This window comes from Neophocaena asiaeorientalis, unplaced genomic scaffold, assembly GCF_003031525.2.
Source record: "Neophocaena asiaeorientalis asiaeorientalis breed wild unplaced genomic scaffold, Neophocaena_asiaeorientalis_V1.1 scaffold438, whole genome shotgun sequence".
Taxonomy (NCBI): domain Eukaryota; kingdom Metazoa; phylum Chordata; class Mammalia; order Artiodactyla; family Phocoenidae; genus Neophocaena; species Neophocaena asiaeorientalis.
In genome coordinates this window covers 1,260,670-1,280,862 of record NW_020173491.1, presented here as the reverse complement: position 1 = coordinate 1,280,862, position 20,193 = coordinate 1,260,670, and the positions used below count along the sequence as shown (strand labels likewise).

Genomic DNA, 20,193 nt, shown 5'->3' with positions numbered 1-20,193 from the left:
TCTTCTGCGTTGGTTCTGACTTGGATGGCGAGGACAAAACACTACGTCAGTGCAATGATCCAAGCAGTCTAACCTTGTTTCCTGATCACTACTGTCGTAAGGGGATGCCCCAGGTCTGAAGAGCCAGGTGTGGTGTGCCAGAGGGTGGCGTCTGATGGCCGAGGGTCCAACAGCGGAGGGGGCTTGAGGTGGCCGGGAAGAGGAGCTATTTAGAGGGCTACACTGATGTTTTGGTTGAACACCATTTTAGCATCTCTCTCTTCTTCGACCACGTGGGGGTGGATGTCCTCGTTCATTCCTGCATCCTTGCACAGCTTGAGCAAAGTCGAATATTGTTCTTGGACAACCTCAGGTATCTGTGCGAGACAAGGCCAAAGAGGTCAGTTCAGGGTGGAGTCACTGCAGGCGCAAACTTCATTGAAAAGAGCTTAGAGTTAAAGAGCGACAGTGTGGGACCTCTGTAAGGGACTGGCCCTCCAGACATTTCTGGAGCTGACAGAGGTCTCATAAAAGACTGGGACACCCCACAGACTTGGTGGGTGTTTTTATTGGTATAACTCTTTTGGAAATCAATTTGGCAACATATGTGCCAAGCACCTCCTGCCCCACCCCCCAAAAAGCCAGTTTTATTATTTTTGACTCAGGTCCTCAACTTATCCCAAGAAGAGAATTCAATGGAAGGAAAAGCTACATAAACAAAAGTGTTTATTTGGGGGTTATCAACAATATGAAAATAGGAAATTCCATCAACAGAGGAATGGTCAAGCAAAAAATGGAATATCCACTTCAAGGACTCTTCTGCTAGTGTTAAAACGTCGTTAGGAAGAAGAAAATGCAATATGGCTGTGACGTTATTGCCAAATGGGGAGAATTAACCAGGATGCAAATTGTTAGGTGTTTTCTCTCATCACTGCCATGTGTGTATAATCTGAGTGAGGCCAAGGACTGGGGGAAATCCAGGACAGTGGAAATAAAGGCTGAGAAAACTGTAGGAATAGAGGTGAGTATTTTTAATAGTATTCAAACAATTACAATTTTCAATTAAAAAATTAAAATTAAAACACTGATTTAAAATATTAGCTAAAGCCCCACCATTCTGACTTGTACTGAAGAATAGGACTGATGCCATCTACGTGATTTAGACAGTATCTCTGCCATCATATTCCTTATTCCACCATCAACTTTGACCTTGCTCCCAGCTTTAGTATAAGGAGGGAGGTCCCCGATTCAGGCTGCATTCCGGTTGGTTAATTTGCTACAGATGGTGGGGGAGGAGCTGCATATTGATAGAACCTGGCTTTTCTACTCATTGGGAATGGTCTCCCTACTCTTTCCTTTTTTTCTTCTTTCTTTTTTTTTTGGCCATACCTGTGGCCCATAGGATCTTAGTTCCCCAGCCAGGGGTTGAACCCAGGCCCTTGGCAGCGAAAGCCTGAAATCCTAACCAGTAGGCCACCAGGGAACTTCGCTTCTCTTTGAAGATCTGCCCAGAGCTTCCCTGTTCTTACAGGCAGCTCAGACCTCACTCACCAGCCCCTATACCTGTACTACCTTTCCCCGACACGGCTCAGGTCAACCCCACCCTTCCCTGACCAGCCCAGCCCCAGGGGGCAATCTCACACATATCTACCTGTGGACGACTCACTAAGATTGCAAAGGACAATTTCATTCTTTTCTTGGGTGTTTTTCTAATGGCTTGTTAATTGCCATCTCTCCAAATATTCTCTCCCCCTACCCTGTCCAAGTCTCTTTTGTCCCCAACCATGGAGCCCAGGTAGGCTGTCTTTGGCCAGAGTCAATTAAAACCACTTTATCAACTTGAAACCCATAGCCAAAGTCATCCAGCTGTGGAGGTGGCATGAGCCAGAACGCCCTCTAGTGGAGGAGACTGCCTGTCCATCTTTCAGCCAGTCAGTCAGCCAGCAGAGCAGGACTGTGTGATGGGGCCCTCGGACGCCAGGCATCTGAGGCCGTCTGAAACCTACAGGCGAGTTCGCTGCTGTGAACTCTACAAGGCTGACTACCTTAGTCTCTTGTCCTATTTCCTCCTTTGCCAAAGTTTCTGAGTGTTGTCAGTTACATCTTTACAGTAAAGAATAACATTGGGCTGGGGAGGGATGCTTGGATTTGGGGGCAGAAACCAAGCTGTTTGGTGTTGCTGAAAACCAGTGGGTCTTGATAAGTATGACAAAGAACAAGCAAGAAGTGAGACCCCTTGGTAAGAGCAGTAAATACCAAATGGTTTCATACTTTGTTCATGGTCCCTTTGGAGTCTAAAACCCCAAACGTACAGCAGGTAGCCCTGGGAGTGGCGGCTACTGTCACCAGCAATTCAACACCATTAGTGTAAAGGATCTTGGGGGAGTTTCCTGTTAAAACAAGGCCACGAACAACTCATTCTTTCCTTTGTGAATAATATTCATGGTTTCTTCTGTGAAACAAAGAGAAATTTTAGAAAGGTTGTGTATGCGTCCAAAGGCGTGGCGTCAAAATGGCAGCACCTAAATGTCGTGTCCATTCAGGAGACGATCCTCTAGCGAGTGAGGCTGCTCAGAAACCCAACAGCTTCAGCCCTGGAGCAGCCCTCTGGGACTCAAAGACAGAGCCCGGACATGCGGCAGCCACCCTCCCTTGCTCTGGGCTCAGCCCAGGTGCATGAACCACAGACAGTCGTGAGCAAAGCCTGGTCTTGCAGAATGCGCACAGCCCCACCTGCACAGGGCTGCTCACCGGCAGCTCAGCACCTCCTCTGGCTTCAGCATCCTTACCGCCTCCATCTTGGGCTCGCTGCCCTTCTCCACGAGGCTCTTCAGCTTACGCTCGTAGGAGGCGTCGGGCGTCTTGCCAACCCAATCTTGCAAGAGGGTTGACTTCCGTGGGACAAAGATAGCATCCTGTAACATGGGTTCTATGATGCTTTGTTGATGGTATGGCGTTGAGAGCTGAGTGGACTCTTGGGTGATTTCATCCTTGACGTCTAAGTCTGAAATTGGACAGATGTCACCAGGGAGTTAGATCCTGGTAGGGGTGAGCAGTAGGGTGGCCAGGAAGGGGATGAGACCTGGAAGGCTGCAAGGGCTTCAAACATTAGAGATATGAGGTCTTTTCAAGGCTTTGGCAGGTTCTCCTTAGCATTTGTTTAATCCCCATTCATCTTTTTCTCCCTCCTTTCCCCTCATCTCCTCAACTCATTCCCTTTCACTCCTTTCATTCATTTCCTTCTCTCAATCTTCTCTCCCTCCCCAGAGAAAATTCACCTAAAGTGAATGTTAGCCTAAAGGGGCGTTAGGGGAAGGTATCAGAGGAGATCAACTTTGAGCTGGATTTTTAAAGGACAAATAGTTTATCAGATGAAAAAGGGCGGAACAGCCTGGGCGGACAGGAGGAACAAAGACACACATATATGAAATGAAGTAGTGAGGGTCTGATGTTACCCATCAGACTAGATGGGACTAGAGCTTGGAGACCTTAATTATTTTCTTGTTAAACATACTCCTCTGTATTTTACAGATTTTTACTTGTGCGAGTGGAATATTTTCTTTTCATTTCTATTTCTAACTGGTGTGACTAGTATAGAGAAAACACTACTGTTTAAAATTTTGTTTTCTAGTACACCAACAACCATACCAGATTTTATTATTATTATTATTATTTTTGCTGTACGTGGGCCTCTCACTGTTGTGACCTCTCCTGTTGCGGAGCACAGGCTCCGGACACACAGGGTCAGCGGCCATGGCTCATGGGCCCAGCCGCTCCGCGACATGTGGGATCTTCCTGGACCGGGGCATGAACCCGTGTCCCCTGCATCGGCAGGCGGACTCTCAACCACTGCGCCACCAGGGAAGCCCAGATTTTATTATTTTTTGACTAGAATTTCTTGAGTTTTGTAGAAAGGCAATCATATCAGGAGAAAAATGAAAATATATCCCTCTTAATATTTATAAAATTTATGTACTCCTCTTGACATGTTGCATTTGACAGACCCTCCAAAACCATGTCAATAATGATGATAGCAGTCATGCCTCATTTTGTTCCTGATTTTAATGAAAGTGATCCAGCATTTCATCATTTAGAATGATATTTGCCACTATTTTTGGAATATGTTTTATAATATTTAGCAGCTTTGCTCTTGGTTTACATAGAGTTTTTATTAGTAATAATTGCTTGATTCTATTTATTGCTTTTCTATCATCTACTGATCATATGGTTTTCTTTTAATTTCTTGATGTAATAAATTATGTTATTAGATATCTTGATATTGATTAACCGAACCATTCGTAACCTGCTATAATAAATCCCACCTGGTCATGGTTTATTATTCATTTCATATGTGGATATATTTGCTATATTTTCATACATTAAGTCTATTTGCTACAATTTTTTAAATCATTCAAAAATCATCTATTATTGTGAGATTGGCCTGCTTTTTTGCCTAATCTTTTAAGTTTAAGGTTATGATGGCTTGTCAAATTAATGCACAAATGTCTGTATTTTATATGGCCTGCAATAGTTGAAGTGACATTGGGATTATTTGCTTTTTAAATGTTAGGTAGAACTTGGTGTGAAATCATTTGTCCTGGTGCCTTTTGTAGTGGGAAAATGTCTACCATCTTTCAATTTTTACCTCAGAAATTGCTCTATTCAACTTTTCTACTCTTTACTATGTCCATTTTGATAATTTATAGTCTGATAGGAAATTATTCATTTATGATGGATTTTCAAATGTATTGTGTAGACGTGCATATAGTATTCTATTATAATTCATTTAATGTATTTCTTATCTTTGCTTATGCATCCTTTCTCATATAAAATCTTGTATATTTTTGACTCTTCTTTTGACAAGGCTCATGATAACTTCATACTGTTTGTCACTTGGTTTTTGAAAAAGCTAGCTTTGGATTTATCCTTTTAACTACTTTTAATCTTGTATTTCATTAACCTTAGCTGGTATTTAATGTATTAATTCTCTCTTTTTCATATTAATTATTTCTTCTATATCATTAAATTAATAAAAGTGTTAATTTTTTGGTTTGTTTTATACAGACAAGAACGATTACTTTTAGTTTTTGCTGTAAATTTTCTTCTGGGCATAGATTTCGCCTTCATCCCATGGATTTTGGTATGAAACAGACTTATTTTCAATAGCTTTTTTCTTTGAAATAATGGTATTTTAGGAGTATTTCTTAATTTCTGTTGAGATTACCTTTTAATTTTAATTCTAATTATTGCGTTAGGATACTGTAGGTGGCCCTGAAATCTTTACTCTTGTGAAGGTTAATGTTTTCTTTTGATGAATATGCAGATGATTTTTAGAAATATTCTTTGGTCACAGAAAAATGTGTGTTCTCTGTTCAACTATAAAGTTATGGTTTGTCAATTACACTGTTAGATTCTTCTAGGCACTTACTGTAATTGCCTCTTTGATCTGTCTATTGGGTTCTGAAAGAGGTATTTTGCAGTCTCCTAGTATAACTTTATTTTTGTCAGATTCTCTTTGCATTTCTAAATGTTTATTTAACTACTATTTTTTTGTTGTGTGTAGGTTTATTGTTATCATTTGTTCTCTTTAACATTTTAAAATATCCCTCTTTTACCCTGTTGTTTCTTTTAGCCTTAAACCCACCTCATATGTTTGCATTTCTTGTTATCTCTTTGCCTATCATTTTTTCATTCTTTCTATATCATGTGATTTTAAGTGTGTATCTAGGTTTTGATTTTTAAACCAATTATTTCCTACTTTGGTGCCTCTGCCCTCTTCTAGGGCATTTTCTATAGATGAATGGATAAATGGCTGAGAAAGTCCCTAAATATTTCTGAATTTGCAAATATCATTCATTCACCCTGACGGTAACTTATATACGGGCTGAGGATAGGATTATGAGATTATAAGTCTTTGCTCTCAGTAGTCTATAGGTGTTCATTTCACTTCTAGATTGATGCTAATTTGACTGTTTTTCCTTTGTAAGTAAGTTGTTCTTCCTGTAAGCTTGCAAGATTTCATAAGTAAAATTAAGGAATTCTACCAGGATATGTCTGGGGGAGTCTAGACCTTCTACAATTACATAAATGGAGGGAAAATGGCCTGGAGAGAAGCTTTGACTTGCCCATGGTCTCATAATGAGTCAGTGGCTGAACTGGAATCTTTATGTCCAGAATGGCTCTCTAAACTGACAGCTGGCCCCTAATAGAGTGATAGGGTCAGGTGGTGTTAGCAGTCTGTGCATGGTGGAAATTGGTCCTATGTTCCAGGAGAATCTGAGCTACACATCTTCATTGACACAAATTGGAATCCCTTGGAGAAAGGGCCACAGCCTTTCCTGAGACATCTGATCCTCTTCTGGGTCAAGGTAGGTCTCACGTAGGAAAGAAGAGTAGTAATAGAAAGGGTAATGATAATTTTACATATTAGCTAACACTTATTGCATAACTTATGTGCCAGGCAGTGTTCTAAAGCCTTTCTAGGGAGGGGGGGCAGCTACAGTCTCACAACCATGTCACATCCATTGAACAAATGGGAAAGTGGAGGATTGGAGAGATTAAGTCATGTGCCCAAGATGCCAGACAGTGGTGGATCCAGGAAAATGTGAACCCAGTTTGTCAGTGCCTTTTTCTGGGAGATTATCCTGGCTACCCTCTTGGACAAAATGTCCCATGTTCCTGAGTCCATGGATGAACAGATAAGTTAAGATTTCTGGTGAGCTATGTTTGGGACTCCAGGGACTACTCTGTACTCATAGAGACAGAGTTGGTAACTGCCCTCCAACTCTCCGCATTAGGAATGCACCCTTGCCTGGCATGGACAGAATGCTCTGAGCATAGTGGGCAAGGAGAGAAAGCCAAATGAGTTCCATTTTCTTAGTCTAGATGCTCAGACTTTGTCAAGGTTTACTTTGGAAATGTGTTCCCAGCGTTTTCCCAGCATCTTTTAGAGGCCCTTAGCCAGAATCACCTTTTAAAAATTCAAATCTAACTTGGTAGCTTCCTTCCTAAAACTTTTCAATGACTTGTCATTGCACTCAATCAGGTTTGTGCTTTGGAAAAGCCAATGTGAGACTTCTGCTTCCAGCCAAGATAGGGTAACAGGGACTGGATTTATCCTTCCATCTTAAGCAGCTATAAAGTGGGGCCAGATACATGAAACAGGCTTTTTCAGACATTGGACAACAGGTAATTCAGGGCAGTGGCTCTTGAGAAAAGGAAGAGGTGAGTCCCATGGGAGCCCCAGCTGAGAGCTGGGAGATGCTTCCAGGTTGCAGCACAGGGAGGGGAAAACCTAGATAATATCTAGCAGTTTCCCTGAGTTGGGGAGAGAATAGACAATTTAAATGGGCCAAGGAAGCTAGAATTCACAGGGCAGAGTAACAGGAGAAAACTGCATGGAGAGCTGCAGAGATCTGCAGAAGCTTCTCTCAGCTGAATACTAGTTATGCAGGAGAGGAAACTACATAGATAGAACTGGTAGACAAGACCACTAAAACAGCTATTATAACTGTATAGCTCTGTATGTTCAACAAAGCTTGAGCATGCTAAGGTGAGACACAGAAGGTTGAAAATGACCCAAATTGAAATTCTAGACATGAAAACCACAATGTCTAGTATGAAAAATACATTGGGTGGGATTAATAGCAGATTAGGTATTGTAGAAGGAAAAATCAGTGAATTTGAAGACATAGCGACAGACACGATACAAAATGAAACACAGAGAGAAAAGACTGGGGAAAAACCCTACTGAGTTGCAGAACTTCAAATATGTGTAATTGTGGTGCCTGAAGGAGAGGAGGAGAGTGGAGGAGTGAAAATATATTTGAAGAAATAATGGTCCAAAATTTTCCAAATATGATGGAAACTATAAACCAAGAATCTCAACAAACCCCAGACACAAACACAAGAAACATGAAGCAAACGACATCAAGACACATCATAACCAAGATGCTTGAAAACTTCCAAAGAAGTCAGAGGAAAAAGATACGTTACAGGGAACACATAAATAAAGATGACAGCCAACTTCTCACTGGTGACAATGCAAGCTAGAAGGCAGAGCACAACTTTAAAGCATTGAAGAAAAAAGCTTGTCAGTCTAGAATTCTACACTCAGCAAAAGTACCTTTCAGAAACAAAAGTGAAATAAAGACCTTTTCAGATATATAAAAGCTGAAGGAATTTGTCGCCAACAAGCCCACACCATAAGAACTGTTGAAGGAAGATCTCTAGGCAGAAGGAAATGACTCCAGGCAGAAAGCTGGACCTGTGTAAAGCAATGAAGAGCACTAGAAATGTTAACTATGGATAAACACTGAAGTCTCTCTAAAAGATATTTGCTTAAAGCAAGAGTAATAACAGTGTATTGTGGGGTTTATAATAACTTTTGGAGAAATACAGTGAATGGCAACAATATCCTGAGGGTTGGGAGAGGAGAGATGGAAGTATACTCTTGTAAGTTCCTTATGTTCTACGTGAGTGATACAGACTATGAGGTGAAGGGAGGCTGTGATATGTCAAAGATGAATCCTGTCAACCCTAAAGCAACTACTAAGATAGCACAACAAAGAGTTATAGTTCACAAGCCAAAAAGAAGATAAAATGGAATCACAAAAACTACTCAGCCCAAAAGAAGGCAGAAAAACAGGACGGGGAGGGCAAAGAATAGATGGAATAAGTTAGAAACAAATACCAACACGGTAGGTTTAAACTCAACCATATCAATGATTACATTCAGTGTAAATGGTCTAAATATCCCGATGGGAAGATTGAAATTGTCAGACTGGATTGAAAGGAATGCAAGGCCCAATCATCTGCCGCCTCTAAGAAACTCCCTTTAAATATAAAGACCCGAATAAATTAGAAAGGCCAGTTTGGTAGCCACAGAGGAGGAAAGCTATTGGAGGTTCTTAGGGTCGGGGTTCAACTTAAATAATAGTAGTTAAAGTGGAGAGGAAGTGAAAGGCATGAAAGGTATGAGGGAGGTACAATCTCCAGGACCCAGTAACGGGTCGTAAAGGGTCGTGGAGGGAGACAGCTTCTGACTTGGGCCACTGTGCTGGGCCAGTGCGACGGCCCCTGTGAAGGGGAGGCATGGGGGTTTGCGGAGCCTGAGGGACATCCAAGCTAACACTGGGAGCAGGCATGTAGATGGAACTCAGGAGAAAAGGCTGTCTGGAGATTTGGATTTGGAATTCACTAGACAGTGGTTAAAGCCACTCCTTTGGATAGAATCAGCCAGGAAACTTGTATAATGGGATGAGAATGGCAGTATTGATCAGTGGGGAATTCAGAGGGGAAATTGAGGTCTGGGAAGGGGGAAAGAAGGGAAGGTTGGTTAGTAGCAAGTTAGAAATATACGAGGTTAATAAATTTAAGTGGAGATTATGTGCGGGTCAGAGAAGCCTTAATGGAATCAGATGAAGCAGGGGAAAGAAGCTCACCAAATGGGGATATTTTGCATCCTTTATTCACAGAAGTGAGGTGACCCAAGACCGCAGCTTCAGCTTAGCCATATGGATCTCTCTTTTTTTTTTTTTTTTTTTTTTTGCAGTACGCGGGCCTCTCACTGTTGTGGCCTCTCCCGTTGTGGAGCACAGGCTCCAGACGCGCAGGCTCAGCGGCCATGGCCCACGGGCCCAGCCGCTCTGCAGCACGTGGGATCTTCCCGGACCGGGGCACGAACCTGCGTCCCCTGCACCGGCAGGCGGACTCTCAACCACTGCGCCACGAGGGGAGCTCCCATATGGATCTCTTGCTGCCCTGCGTCTGGGTTGGGCTGACCTAGAGGCTGTATTGGGAGGGGGGCAAGGAGTCAACATGTATGGGTGAGCCCTCAGAGGGGACCAGGACAGGGTGGTGAAAGAGGAAAGAAAATAGAAGAAAGCGTGCTCAGGGAACTCAAGGGAAGAGAGGCAATGGAGCAGAAGGGAGGGGCAGCAGACTGTGGCATCCTGAATGTACCACGTGATAATCAGTGGAGGGACAGGGGCATTTCAGCAGTTTAAAGGGAGTGAGTGGGAGCTTTTGTGAAAATTAGGTGAGGTGACAAAGGCGAAACAGTCTTCTCTGAAAAGCAAAAGTATTCCACATGGGTGTTGTCACTGTTGTTCCTATTAGCTTCGGTGCTCTGGAGCCAGGGACAGTTAATATCGTTCGTTCAGAGCACTCACAGTGTTTGGCAGATCCTGATTTTGTGGCCATCACAACACTGGAAACACAGAAGAGCAGGAGTGGTTGTGATTGCACAGGCTGAGTTGTCACATTCCAGTCCCGAAGGTGGTGGGGAATGTTCGATGGTCATGCCCACCAAGTCACACAGAACCATGACGTGGAGAGTGGAAAGAGCTTACTCTTCCAACAGGGGACTTGGGACACACAGGGGATCTGGTTCTTGAAAATGACGCTAACGATCTGGTTGCTGAGTGGGGCTGAGGGAGGTTAGAAATAGATGTTCTGGTCTAGAATACTTTTCCTTGATCGACACTTATACCATCTTAGACTCCTGCTTTAGCCCTTAACTGCCTCTACGCCCTTCCTAGAGGCTGCACTCCCAAACCAGATCCTGCTCACTCATTTCAGCCTTCCTGACAGCCTTCACAGTAAGTTCCCCTTGCTATGCCCAGGCTCAGCCCTGACTCAGTCCTGGGTGCCACACCTGGGTGCGCAGTGGTTCCTGGATGTCTCTGAACAGCTGCTGCGCTTGAGGGGCGTGAGCACCTGCCGCCCCCCAGTGGCCATTGGTTGTATTACATTAGGAGAGGGAAGACTGCTCTCCAACAGGGTGGTTTTGTGCGAGACAGGGCTGGGCAGATGCAGGGGGAAATGCAGAAGACAAAATAGCTGGCGAGTCAGCCTGCCCTGCTGGCATCTTTGTTCAGTGAAATGAAAAAAGTGAATCGACTCGCATGAGAGTTTCTCTTAGGGAAGGAACTGCCTTTGTTTAGGAAAATATCTTGATAGATTACATTGAGTGTGGAATGAGACAGTGAAACAAAGGAAACAAGGTGATCCCTTGATGTAAGAAGCCAATGGGAATGTGCGGGGCAAGGAAGGCAGAGGATGGAATGGAGGGGAGAGGAAAGAGGGAAGAGGGAGAGCTGGGCAGAACCAGGACTAGAGTGAGACAAACGAGGTACCCAGGGGACAAAATTTAAGGAGGTGCTTGCTCTCAGGCTCATGAAAGTGCAGGGTTGGCACCTGAGAGAGGGCACCTCCTTAAATCTTGTGACTTGGGTGCTTGGGGTTGAGGAAAACATCTGGAGGCCACCCCTGCAGGAAATGTAGCCAGAGAAATCTCCTGGTGGCAGGGGACAAGGACTTTGAAGAACAAGAGGGGATTGTAATCAACTTCTAATACGTTTGCTGTGAAGTCTGTGACGTAATTATTTCCCTTTGCTGCCTGAAACCTTCAGTAAAATCTGCTTATACATAAAGGCTTCATGTGAAAGGTTTGGGGAGAAGTGAAGGAAATGTGTTCTGTGTTTGGGTTGGCAGAGAGCAGGGAGAAGGGAACAGCCACTGGAAGTGAGACCTACAGATGCTCAGGGTCCCAGCAGGACCAGGACACTGGGAGTGACGGGAAACTTGGGGAAGGTGTGGGGCTTCCCATAGGACATAAGTCAATCTCTTTCTACTTTTTAAATAAACTTTTTATTTTGGAGTACTTTAAGATTTACAGAAGAGTTGCGAAGATGGTACAGAGAGTTCCTATACACCCTTCACTCAGTTTCCCCTAATGTTAACATCTTACATAAGCAGGGAACAAGCAATTAACATGGGCACATTACAGAGCTTTTCTGGGTCTCACCAGTTTTTTCACTGAAGAGCTATTTTAGGATTCAGTCCAGGATCCTGCCTTGCATTTAGAGCCAATCATATTTAATTCTGACTGGCAAATAACTACAGTTTGGTTACAATGACTTTTTCAATGAAAAAGAAAAAAAAAGCTTTTCTTGGGCACAATGGGGGCAGTTTGTACAGGAGAATGAGCCCTTGCTTGGAGGCTGCTGTCCCTCTTTCTTTGGGCTAATTGGAATCCCTTCCAGATTTCTTTTTTACCATACGCCTCCATCCCAAGGGGTCAGGCACAATAAATGCATCTGTTTTTCCAACACAGCCCACCAGAGAACGTTAGCAAAATGTTTACTTAGAAATAACCATTTGCTAACATTTATTGAGCACCTACTCTGTATCAGGCTAAGTATGTTCCGTGCCTCAACCCACAACTATACTGTGAGGCAGGTCATGTTATGTTTCATTTTATGGATGTGAAAACTAGACCCCAGAGTTGGAGTGGCTTGGGATTATATAACATCTCATATACAAGTGTTGTCGATTGGTGGGGCTGGGATTTGAACTCAGGCAGTCTTGGCAATAGGTATCTGGCATAACCCAAGCCCACCTCTTCTTGGGTGCAAGTATCACCTGGCAGATTTCAAGCCAGCAGGTGTGGTACCTTCTGTAGCACCTTGACATTGTCACAGTATCTAAACTAGTTAGATCATTTGGACATGAGGTTGATGTCACCAAAATGGCTTCAGGAACCTGGGGGACGTTATACTGGCTTCCTGAGAAGAGAACACCCTGGTGCCAGCTGAGCCTTGACATCCGCTCGCCTCCTGTCCAGGTCACACCCCCTTGCGCTGTGATTCCCCAAACAGTCACGTGGGGCTCCTGCATACACAGAGGTTGGGTTGACATGGATGGTGCTGCCCTAAGGATGCTGTGAGCCTTTAGTCCCTCTGATAGGAGGCCAGTTATGAGGACAGTTCTGGCATCCGGACCAAGGCGCTTCCCTTACCAGATTTCCTAGCTGCATCCTTGGGGTAGTTGCCCGGGGTCATGCTGCTGGGGCGTTTTCCCTTTGCTTCCACTCTGTAGAGCCTTTGGTATAGGGCGGAGGCTTCCCCGTCCTCTCTGGAGCTTTGCCCTGAGGCCTGGGAGGGGAGCTGGAGAGACATTACAGGCTAGAGAACAGGGATCTGGCTCCACCTCCTTCATTCCTGAAATGAACAAGTTCAAGGGCTTGCTGAAAGGCAGGCGAGGGGGCCTAAGGAGAGTCCTGCTCTGGGTGCTGGGACACTGGGACAGGGATGCACACTGGTGTCTGCTCACCAGCGCCTCCCTTCTGTCCCTGTAGCTCAGAGGGAGGCCATGAGGGACCTTGGAAACCACAGCCTTCACTGGCGGTCTCCTCTTTCCAGTGGCACTCCTGAGTGATTTAGGGGAGGGAGGTGGCACCCGGGAAGAATGAACTCTACCACAGCGGTGCAAGTCTTCCCACCGGGGTGTGCAGAGTGTTGGGTGGGGGCTGGATGGGTGGAGGGGGTAGGTGATCCATTTGGGTGCTAGTGTGGGGCAGGAGTGAATTTTAGAGCTTTAAATTTTAAAAAGAGTAGCCGATCCCACGCAGGAGCAGAGTGGGTGCCCCTCCTTCACGTGGAGACAGTGGTGGGGCTGTGTCACCTGCTTAGAGAATGCCACCTGGTGGTTCCCTCCCTGCTGGTTCTGGACATTTTGGGCTTTCTTTTCTTCCTTCACAGGTGCTGCAGAGAACGTCACCACCTTGGGTTTGTTCTTCTGAAAGAACAGGGAGAAAAACCCAGTGGCTGGCGCACTGGGCACAGACCAGCCCTGCACCCTGCAGAGTGGAAGGTGCCACACAGCTTTTGCACCCACTCTGGCGCTCCCTTTCCCCCTTGCAGCTCCTCTGCCTCCTGACGCACCCGGTGTCCATATCACACCACCCCCAGGATGGCCTTCCAACCCCAGGTCTGGCTGTCCCTCTCCACCTCAAAATCCATCACTATCGCCCTCCACGTGAGAGCCCCATGCCCCAGCCTGGTAGGTATTCCTTCTGGCCCTCAGACGGCCTCTCTCGCTGCCACTTCCCTACCGCGACCTCCAGTCTTCAAGCCCAGCCAGGGCTGCTCCCTGTGCCCAGAACACCTCCTCTCCTTGTCCCACTCCCACCCGGTCTTGTCCTCCCAGAGCTGTGATCACAATGCCTCCTGCCTTTCTGTTTCCCTGGGTGTTCCTGTCTGCCTGCTGGGAAAGGAAGGTGAGGCACATGCAAGTCCATTCAGAGTACGTGTGATCGGCCTGAAAGCTGCCACCAGGAGCACCCAGGGAAAGAGTAAGGCTCATTAGGGAGCGGCACTGCCCATCGGGGGAGGAGCCCACAGACGCACATCCAGACCCATGTCTAAGGGGTGGGCATGGGGTGCTGGAGCATCGTGGGGAAGCTGAATCAACTAGGTCTCCTCTTCGGGTGTGCTGTAGGGTGTCGGGGTCATGGGGTGATGGCTGAGACTGGTCTCCAGGGCTGACGGCCCGGCTTGCAATCCTGCTCTATGGCTGAGTGTCTGAGCAACCTCGGGCAAGGGACGGCTCTCTCTGAGGACGGGGACGACAGCAGAACCTACTTCATAGGGTCATAGTGGGAAATACATGAATCACTGCGCAGAAGTGCTAAGCCCTCCATGAATGTTAGCCACACTGTATGGGCGGAAGGAGGGTTTGGATAAGCCATCTGGATGTGTGGAAGGAAGCTGTCCAAGGTCCTGCTTGAGGCCATCAAAGGACGGGGTGCTACTCAACTTCAGGGTTTTGTTTGGCTTAGTGGGGGGAAGGGGCACAAGCTGGGTCCAGGGTTGATGCTGCAGGGTGATTAGAGAGAGACTAAGGCCGGCTCCCCCGCGGGTGACCCACCTCCCACCTTCTCTTCTCAACCCTCAGCCTCTCCTCAAGAGTCACCTGAGTAGCTACCAGCCCCCATTTTTGGAGGAAGCTGAGTGGAATGGATGTGGTGATACCACAGACCCAAGGAAACTGCAATAGCCACGATTCAGTGGCCCCTGTGGCTGAGACTTTGAGACTCCAGGGGTCTTCATGGATTGCAAATGGATCACAAGGGGCACAGCCCTCTGGGTAGCTCCATAATCATGCTGAAGTGGAGAAAAGCCTGGATTGCCAGGAGAAGGGAGAGGAGGCTGCGGACAGCACCCCTCCAACCGTCTTCACTAAAGTGTCCCCTGCCACCTGCCATATGAGACCTGCCACGGAAGCATCACCCTCTCTCTCTCAGGAGCGTCTTTCGAAATACAAATGCTTCTGGTAAGGGTAATGATGCTTGAAGATTTAACTGTATTTTCAGATTAAATTTTTCCCTCCCTGGGTCCAAACTTATTTACAATAAAAGCCACATATAAGGTAAAGCTGTGAAAACATTATTAGAGTATAATCTTTTGAGACAAATATCATATGATATCGCTTATATGTGGAATCTAAAAAAATGGTACAAATGAACTTACTTACAGAAACGAAGTAGAGTCACAGATGTAGAAAACAAACTTATGGTTACCAGGGGGTAAGGGTGGGGGAGGGATAAATTGGGAGATTGGGATTGACATATACATGCTACTGTATATAAAATAGATTACTAATAAGAACCTGCTATATAGCACAGGGAACTCTAGTTAATACTCTGTAATGGCCAATATGGGAAAAGAATCTAAAAAAAAGAATGGATATATGTATATGTATAACTGATTCACTTTGCTGTACTCCTGAAAATAATACAACATTGTAAATCAACTATACTCCAATAAAAATTTTTTAAAAAGGAATATAACCTTAGTACGAAGAGATGGGATCAAACATATTCATCATAGAACTGAATATGATTTCTGCGAATGAGTTCTGAGAGGCCCAAAAATGGGGGGAAGGGGGAGGGTAGGTAAATCACTAACGCCTCAGAGTAAAATATGTTTGTCAGATGTGTTTACACGTATCTGATGGAACTGGCACTCCAGATCTCTCTGACTATAATTGCCGAGTAAGCACATAACCAGAACAGGAGCTCCCCTGAAAGGCAGGGGCCGCTGAACCGGGTGAAGCAGGAGAAGGGGAGGTGGTGATGGTGCGTGGGCCCGACAGCCCACGAGCTTGGAAACTGGATAAATCTGAGGTTGAGCCCTGGCTCGGCCCCTCACTAGCTCTGTGAGCTCAAGCAAATTATTCCTTTTCATCTCAGCTTCTTATCCTTCAGCTGGTGGTAAGAACGGTGCCTACCTTGTAGCCTTGCTGGGAGCAGTTGACCAGACAACTCATTGCAGTAAGCACAGGGCCTCGCACACAGGAAACGCTTAATAAAAGTTATCATTGTTCATAGTAATGCCGTTTTCACCCATTTTTCTCTGGGAGTCAAGATTAGGTGGCAGAGGAGGCCACTTTCCAAGGACATGGCTTAATTTTCTGTAGATGATGGGCCCAGAGGGGAACTCTGGGGGAAACTGGGGCAAAATTGGTTGTCATAGTTCCTGGAGAAAGAGGAAAGGGTGGTGCTACAGACTGAATGTTTGTGTCCCCCTAAATTCCTATGCTGAAATCCTAACTCCTTATGTGATGGTGTCAGGAAGTGGGGACTTCAGGAGGTTGTTATGTCATGAGGGTGGAGCCCTCATAAATGGGACTAGGGCCTTAAAAAAGGGCCCCTGAGAGCTCTCCTGACTCTTCCTCTTTATCAGGATATAGCAAGGAGGCAGCCATCTATTAACCATGAAGCAGGCCTTCATCAGACACCAAATCTGCTGGCACCTTGATCTGTAAGAAGGAAATTTCTGTTGTTTCTAAGCCACCTGGTCTATGGTATTTGGTTGTAGCAGCCCAAATGGACTAAGACAGGCGGTTACAACTAGTTCTAATGCAGGATAGAAAGGAAGAGGTATGTTAGCAGGAGTCCCAGTGGGGCTAGTGGAGGTGGAGAATGCCCTCTGACCCTGGGACCATCATGGGGGTGGAAGTGCCTGGGGACAGTGGGAGGACCCATTCTGAGATCATCAAGACACTAGAAGCTATTGCCTCTCAGCCCTTCTCCAACACTGACCAAGATGGCTTTAAGGTCCCTTCACCTCGACTAAACTAGGTAGGTTTCTGCCTGACTCCAGGACCCTGACCTTCCTTTTTCTAGAACAATTCCTTTAGACAATTTACACCTGTAAATTCTTTCTCTGCCCCTTTGAGATGTAAATCTTCTCCCAGCCTCTTGCCCAGCTTTATAATCCAGGAATGTTTTTCTCCAGAGCTTGGGAGCCATCCCTTTGAAATGTAATCGTCAGGAAAGATAGCATTCCCATCTCCCAGTCTCTGTGGGAGGGTAGGAGCCTAACTACATAGGGATAATTAGCCAACAAGGATGGCCTGATCACAGAGACAATCTCTCCCCATGTCCTCCGGTGCTTTCCTACTGGCTCATTCCAGTGCTGCAAACCCTCCCCTCACCCCATCACATCATACAGTAGTAGTCTCGAATGAAGCCTTCCTTGCAGGTTTTCTTTGACAGTAAATACACACCTGGAGAGCTTGCTTCTTCTTCCCCTGCCTCCGCTCCAGCCACTCCAACACCCACTTGAGGTCTGACATCCGCCTCTCCTCGGCCGTCCTCCACACATACTTCCTTTCTGTGGGCAGGGAATCCTTCAGGTCCTCTGAATACTCTGTCATCATGGAGCCTTGGTCATGCCTTGGGTGGAAAGGTGGCACACTCTTGCTTTGTTGAACCCTCTGCCTCTGGTTGCTGGCCTGGATGATTCAGATGGTAGGGTTTTGTCCCCAAGATGTGAACATAAATGTGAACATAAAGGGCAGCGTTAGGCCAGAGCCGGGATATTAACCTTCAAGGGTAGGAGATCCAGAGGGTGATTGTGAGGTGACTGTCAGGCTGTCCATGGGGGTCAGAGTGGAGCAAGACACTGGTTTCCCCTCTTGGCCACTGTCCCTCTTTAGGCACTGTCCATCACTTGGACTCTGCCACAGCCTCCTTTATGGGCTCTCCACCTCCATTTCTACAGAGATCTTATTAAAACAAAGCTCAGCTCACATATCTCCTTTTCTCCAAAACCTTCAATGACTCCTTGTAGCTTATAAAACAAAATCTAAAATTTCTTAGTCTGGTAGGCTTTCCACAATGTGCTCTAATTAGAATGAAGATTTGTATAGCCTTAATTAGTTTTATAGTCATTGAACAGATAGTTATCAGATGCCTACTATGTGCCAGACATGGTGCTGGAGATACAACACAAGATGAAGACATAGTCAGACCTTCTAAAACTTATGGACTAGTGGGAAAGACAAAACAGCAGTCAAATAATTACCCTGTGAATCCATAATGACAAATGAAGATGAGTGCTCTGAAGGAAAGGACTATAATTCTAAGAACTAAACAAAACAAAAGAACTAGACTTGGATGGGTAATGAGTAGATCACACTTGGGGAGTGGCTGGAGTTAAAGGGTAAGCTGGTCTCAATGGGGCTCTGGGCCAGGGGGACAAGCATGTGCAAAGGCCCTGTGGCAGGATTGAAGCAGGGAACACTTGAGGAATAGCAGAAGGCCAAGGTGGCTAGTGTACTAGGTAATGAGAAATGATGCTGGAGATGTGGGCAGAGGCCAGACCAGAGAGCACCTTGGAGGTCACAGGTTTGCTGAGACTGGGAAGGAAAGGGAAGCAAAGGGAAAACAATAAAGGGAATCAAACATAGGGGAGGGAGTGACATGATCAAGCTTCCCTTTTTGTTTTAGTAAACTTTTATTGATGGAAACTATATGCAGGAGTGTGCCAGAATCACAAGTAACTGATGCTCCAGAAATTCCCCCTTATGGCCCCTGCTAGTCACTACCTCCCTCCAAAGGTAAGCAGTGCTCTGACTTCTAATTTCATAGATTTCTTTTGTCTGTTGGAGTTTTATATAAATAGAATCATACACATGTATTCCTTTGTATCTGGCTTCGTTTTACAATATATTTGCAGGATTTTAGCAATGAATTCTTTAGTCTTTGTGTGTGTAGAAATGCTTTTATTTTTGCCTTCATTTCTGAAGAAAAATTTGCTGGATAATAGAATTTTTGGTTAACCGTTTCTTTCAGCACTTTGATGTGTTATTTCATTCTCTTCTGCCTTTCGTTGTTTTACGTGGGAAGTCGGCTGTTAATCATATTGCTACTCTCCTGCATATATGTCATTTTTCTCTTGCAGATTTTTCTCTTTCAAATGTCTGCTATGATGAGTCTAGGTGTGAATCTCTTTGTATTTATCCCACTTGAGATTTGTTGAATTTTTTGGATATGTATTTAATGTCTTTAAATACATTAAATTCTGGAAGACATCGGCCATTATTTTTTTCCTGCCCTTCTCTCTATTTCTGGACTCCCATTATACATCTGTTGGCAGGTTTAATGCTGTCCCTCTGGTCTCTAAAGCTTTGTTCATTTTTCTTCAATTATTCTCTTCTCTGTTCTTCAGATTGGATAATTTCTATCAGTCTATCTTCAGGTTCAATCTTCTTTCCTCTGCCATATATAATCTGATGTTGAGCCTTTCTAGTATAATTTTCATTTCAATTGTACTGTTCAAGCCCAGAATATCCCCTTTTAAAAAATAATTTCTTTCTCCTTATTCAGAATCTCTCTTTGTTGATTCATTGTTGTCATGCTTTCATTTAAAATTTAAAACATAGTTTACCTTAGTTCTTTGACCATATTTTAATAGGCATTTAAAGTCTTTCAATTCAACATCTGGGAACACTCAGACGGTTTCTATTGACAGCTGTTTTTCTGAGTATGTGTCATACTTTCCTGTTCCTTTGTATAACTTGTCATTTCTTTTTGTTGACAATTGGACATTAAAAAATATAGTAGTAACTTTGGATTCTGATTCACCCCTCTGCCCTCAAGGTTGATTGTTACTGTTTTTTCATTTGTTTATTTCTAAAGTAACTTCCTCAGGCTCTGTGAACCAGACAATCCCTGTCTGGGAATCTGGGAATCCTGTCTTCCCTATGGTATGAAGCTGCTGAAGTTCTGATTAAATTTTTTATATTCTTGTTTGTATATTTAAGTCTAGCTTCCTAAGCATTGTCTCTGTGTCTACACCTGCATATCAGATTGGACAGAGATTGTGCTCAAACACCTCAATTATCTGTCTTCTGCTGATCAGTCTGTGTGTGGGTAGGGGAGCCGTATCCGTTATCATGTTGCTACATGACAGATGATCCCAAAGTTTAGTGGCTTAAAACAAAAGCATTTTCTACCACACAGTTTTTCTGGGTCAGGGTTTTGAGTGTGCTTTAGCTGGGTCCTCTGACTCGAGCTAAAATCAAGCTGCTGGCCAGGTTGATTGGCCCAAAAGGCTTGACTGGGAAAGGATGTACTTCAAA

General features: G+C 44.9%; 1 protein-coding gene across 1 annotated transcript; it reads right to left on the bottom strand.

Moving 5' to 3' along the window:
- Window positions 1–292: 292 nt before the first annotated feature.
- Window positions 293–17,484, bottom strand: CUNH16orf78 (chromosome unknown C16orf78 homolog). Its single transcript, XM_024747346.1, has 5 exons — window positions 17,335–17,484; window positions 13,447–13,560; window positions 12,782–12,917; window positions 2,731–2,983; window positions 293–356 (listed from the first exon to the last, which is right to left on the bottom strand). Exons 1-5 carry the CDS (start codon window positions 17,482–17,484, stop codon window positions 293–295), a joined length of 717 nt encoding a protein of 238 aa, XP_024603114.1.
- Window positions 17,485–20,193: the final 2,709 nt, after the last annotated feature.

What these genes read in the sequence shown, in the direction of transcription:
- CUNH16orf78 (XM_024747346.1), bottom strand. Translation starts at nt 17,484, where the DNA reads ATGACAGAGTATTCAGAGGACCTGAAGGATTCCCTGCCCACAGAAAGG. An exon ending in GGATGCAGCTAGGAAATCTG is followed by an intron (nt 2,984 to 12,781) that starts GTAAGGGAAGCG and finishes GTCCAATTTCAG; the next exon opens with ACTTAGACGTCAAGGATGAA. An exon ending in GAGGAGGTGCTGAGCTGCCG is followed by an intron (nt 357 to 2,730) that starts GTGAGCAGCCCT and finishes TGTCTCGCACAG; the next exon opens with ATACCTGAGGTTGTCCAAGA.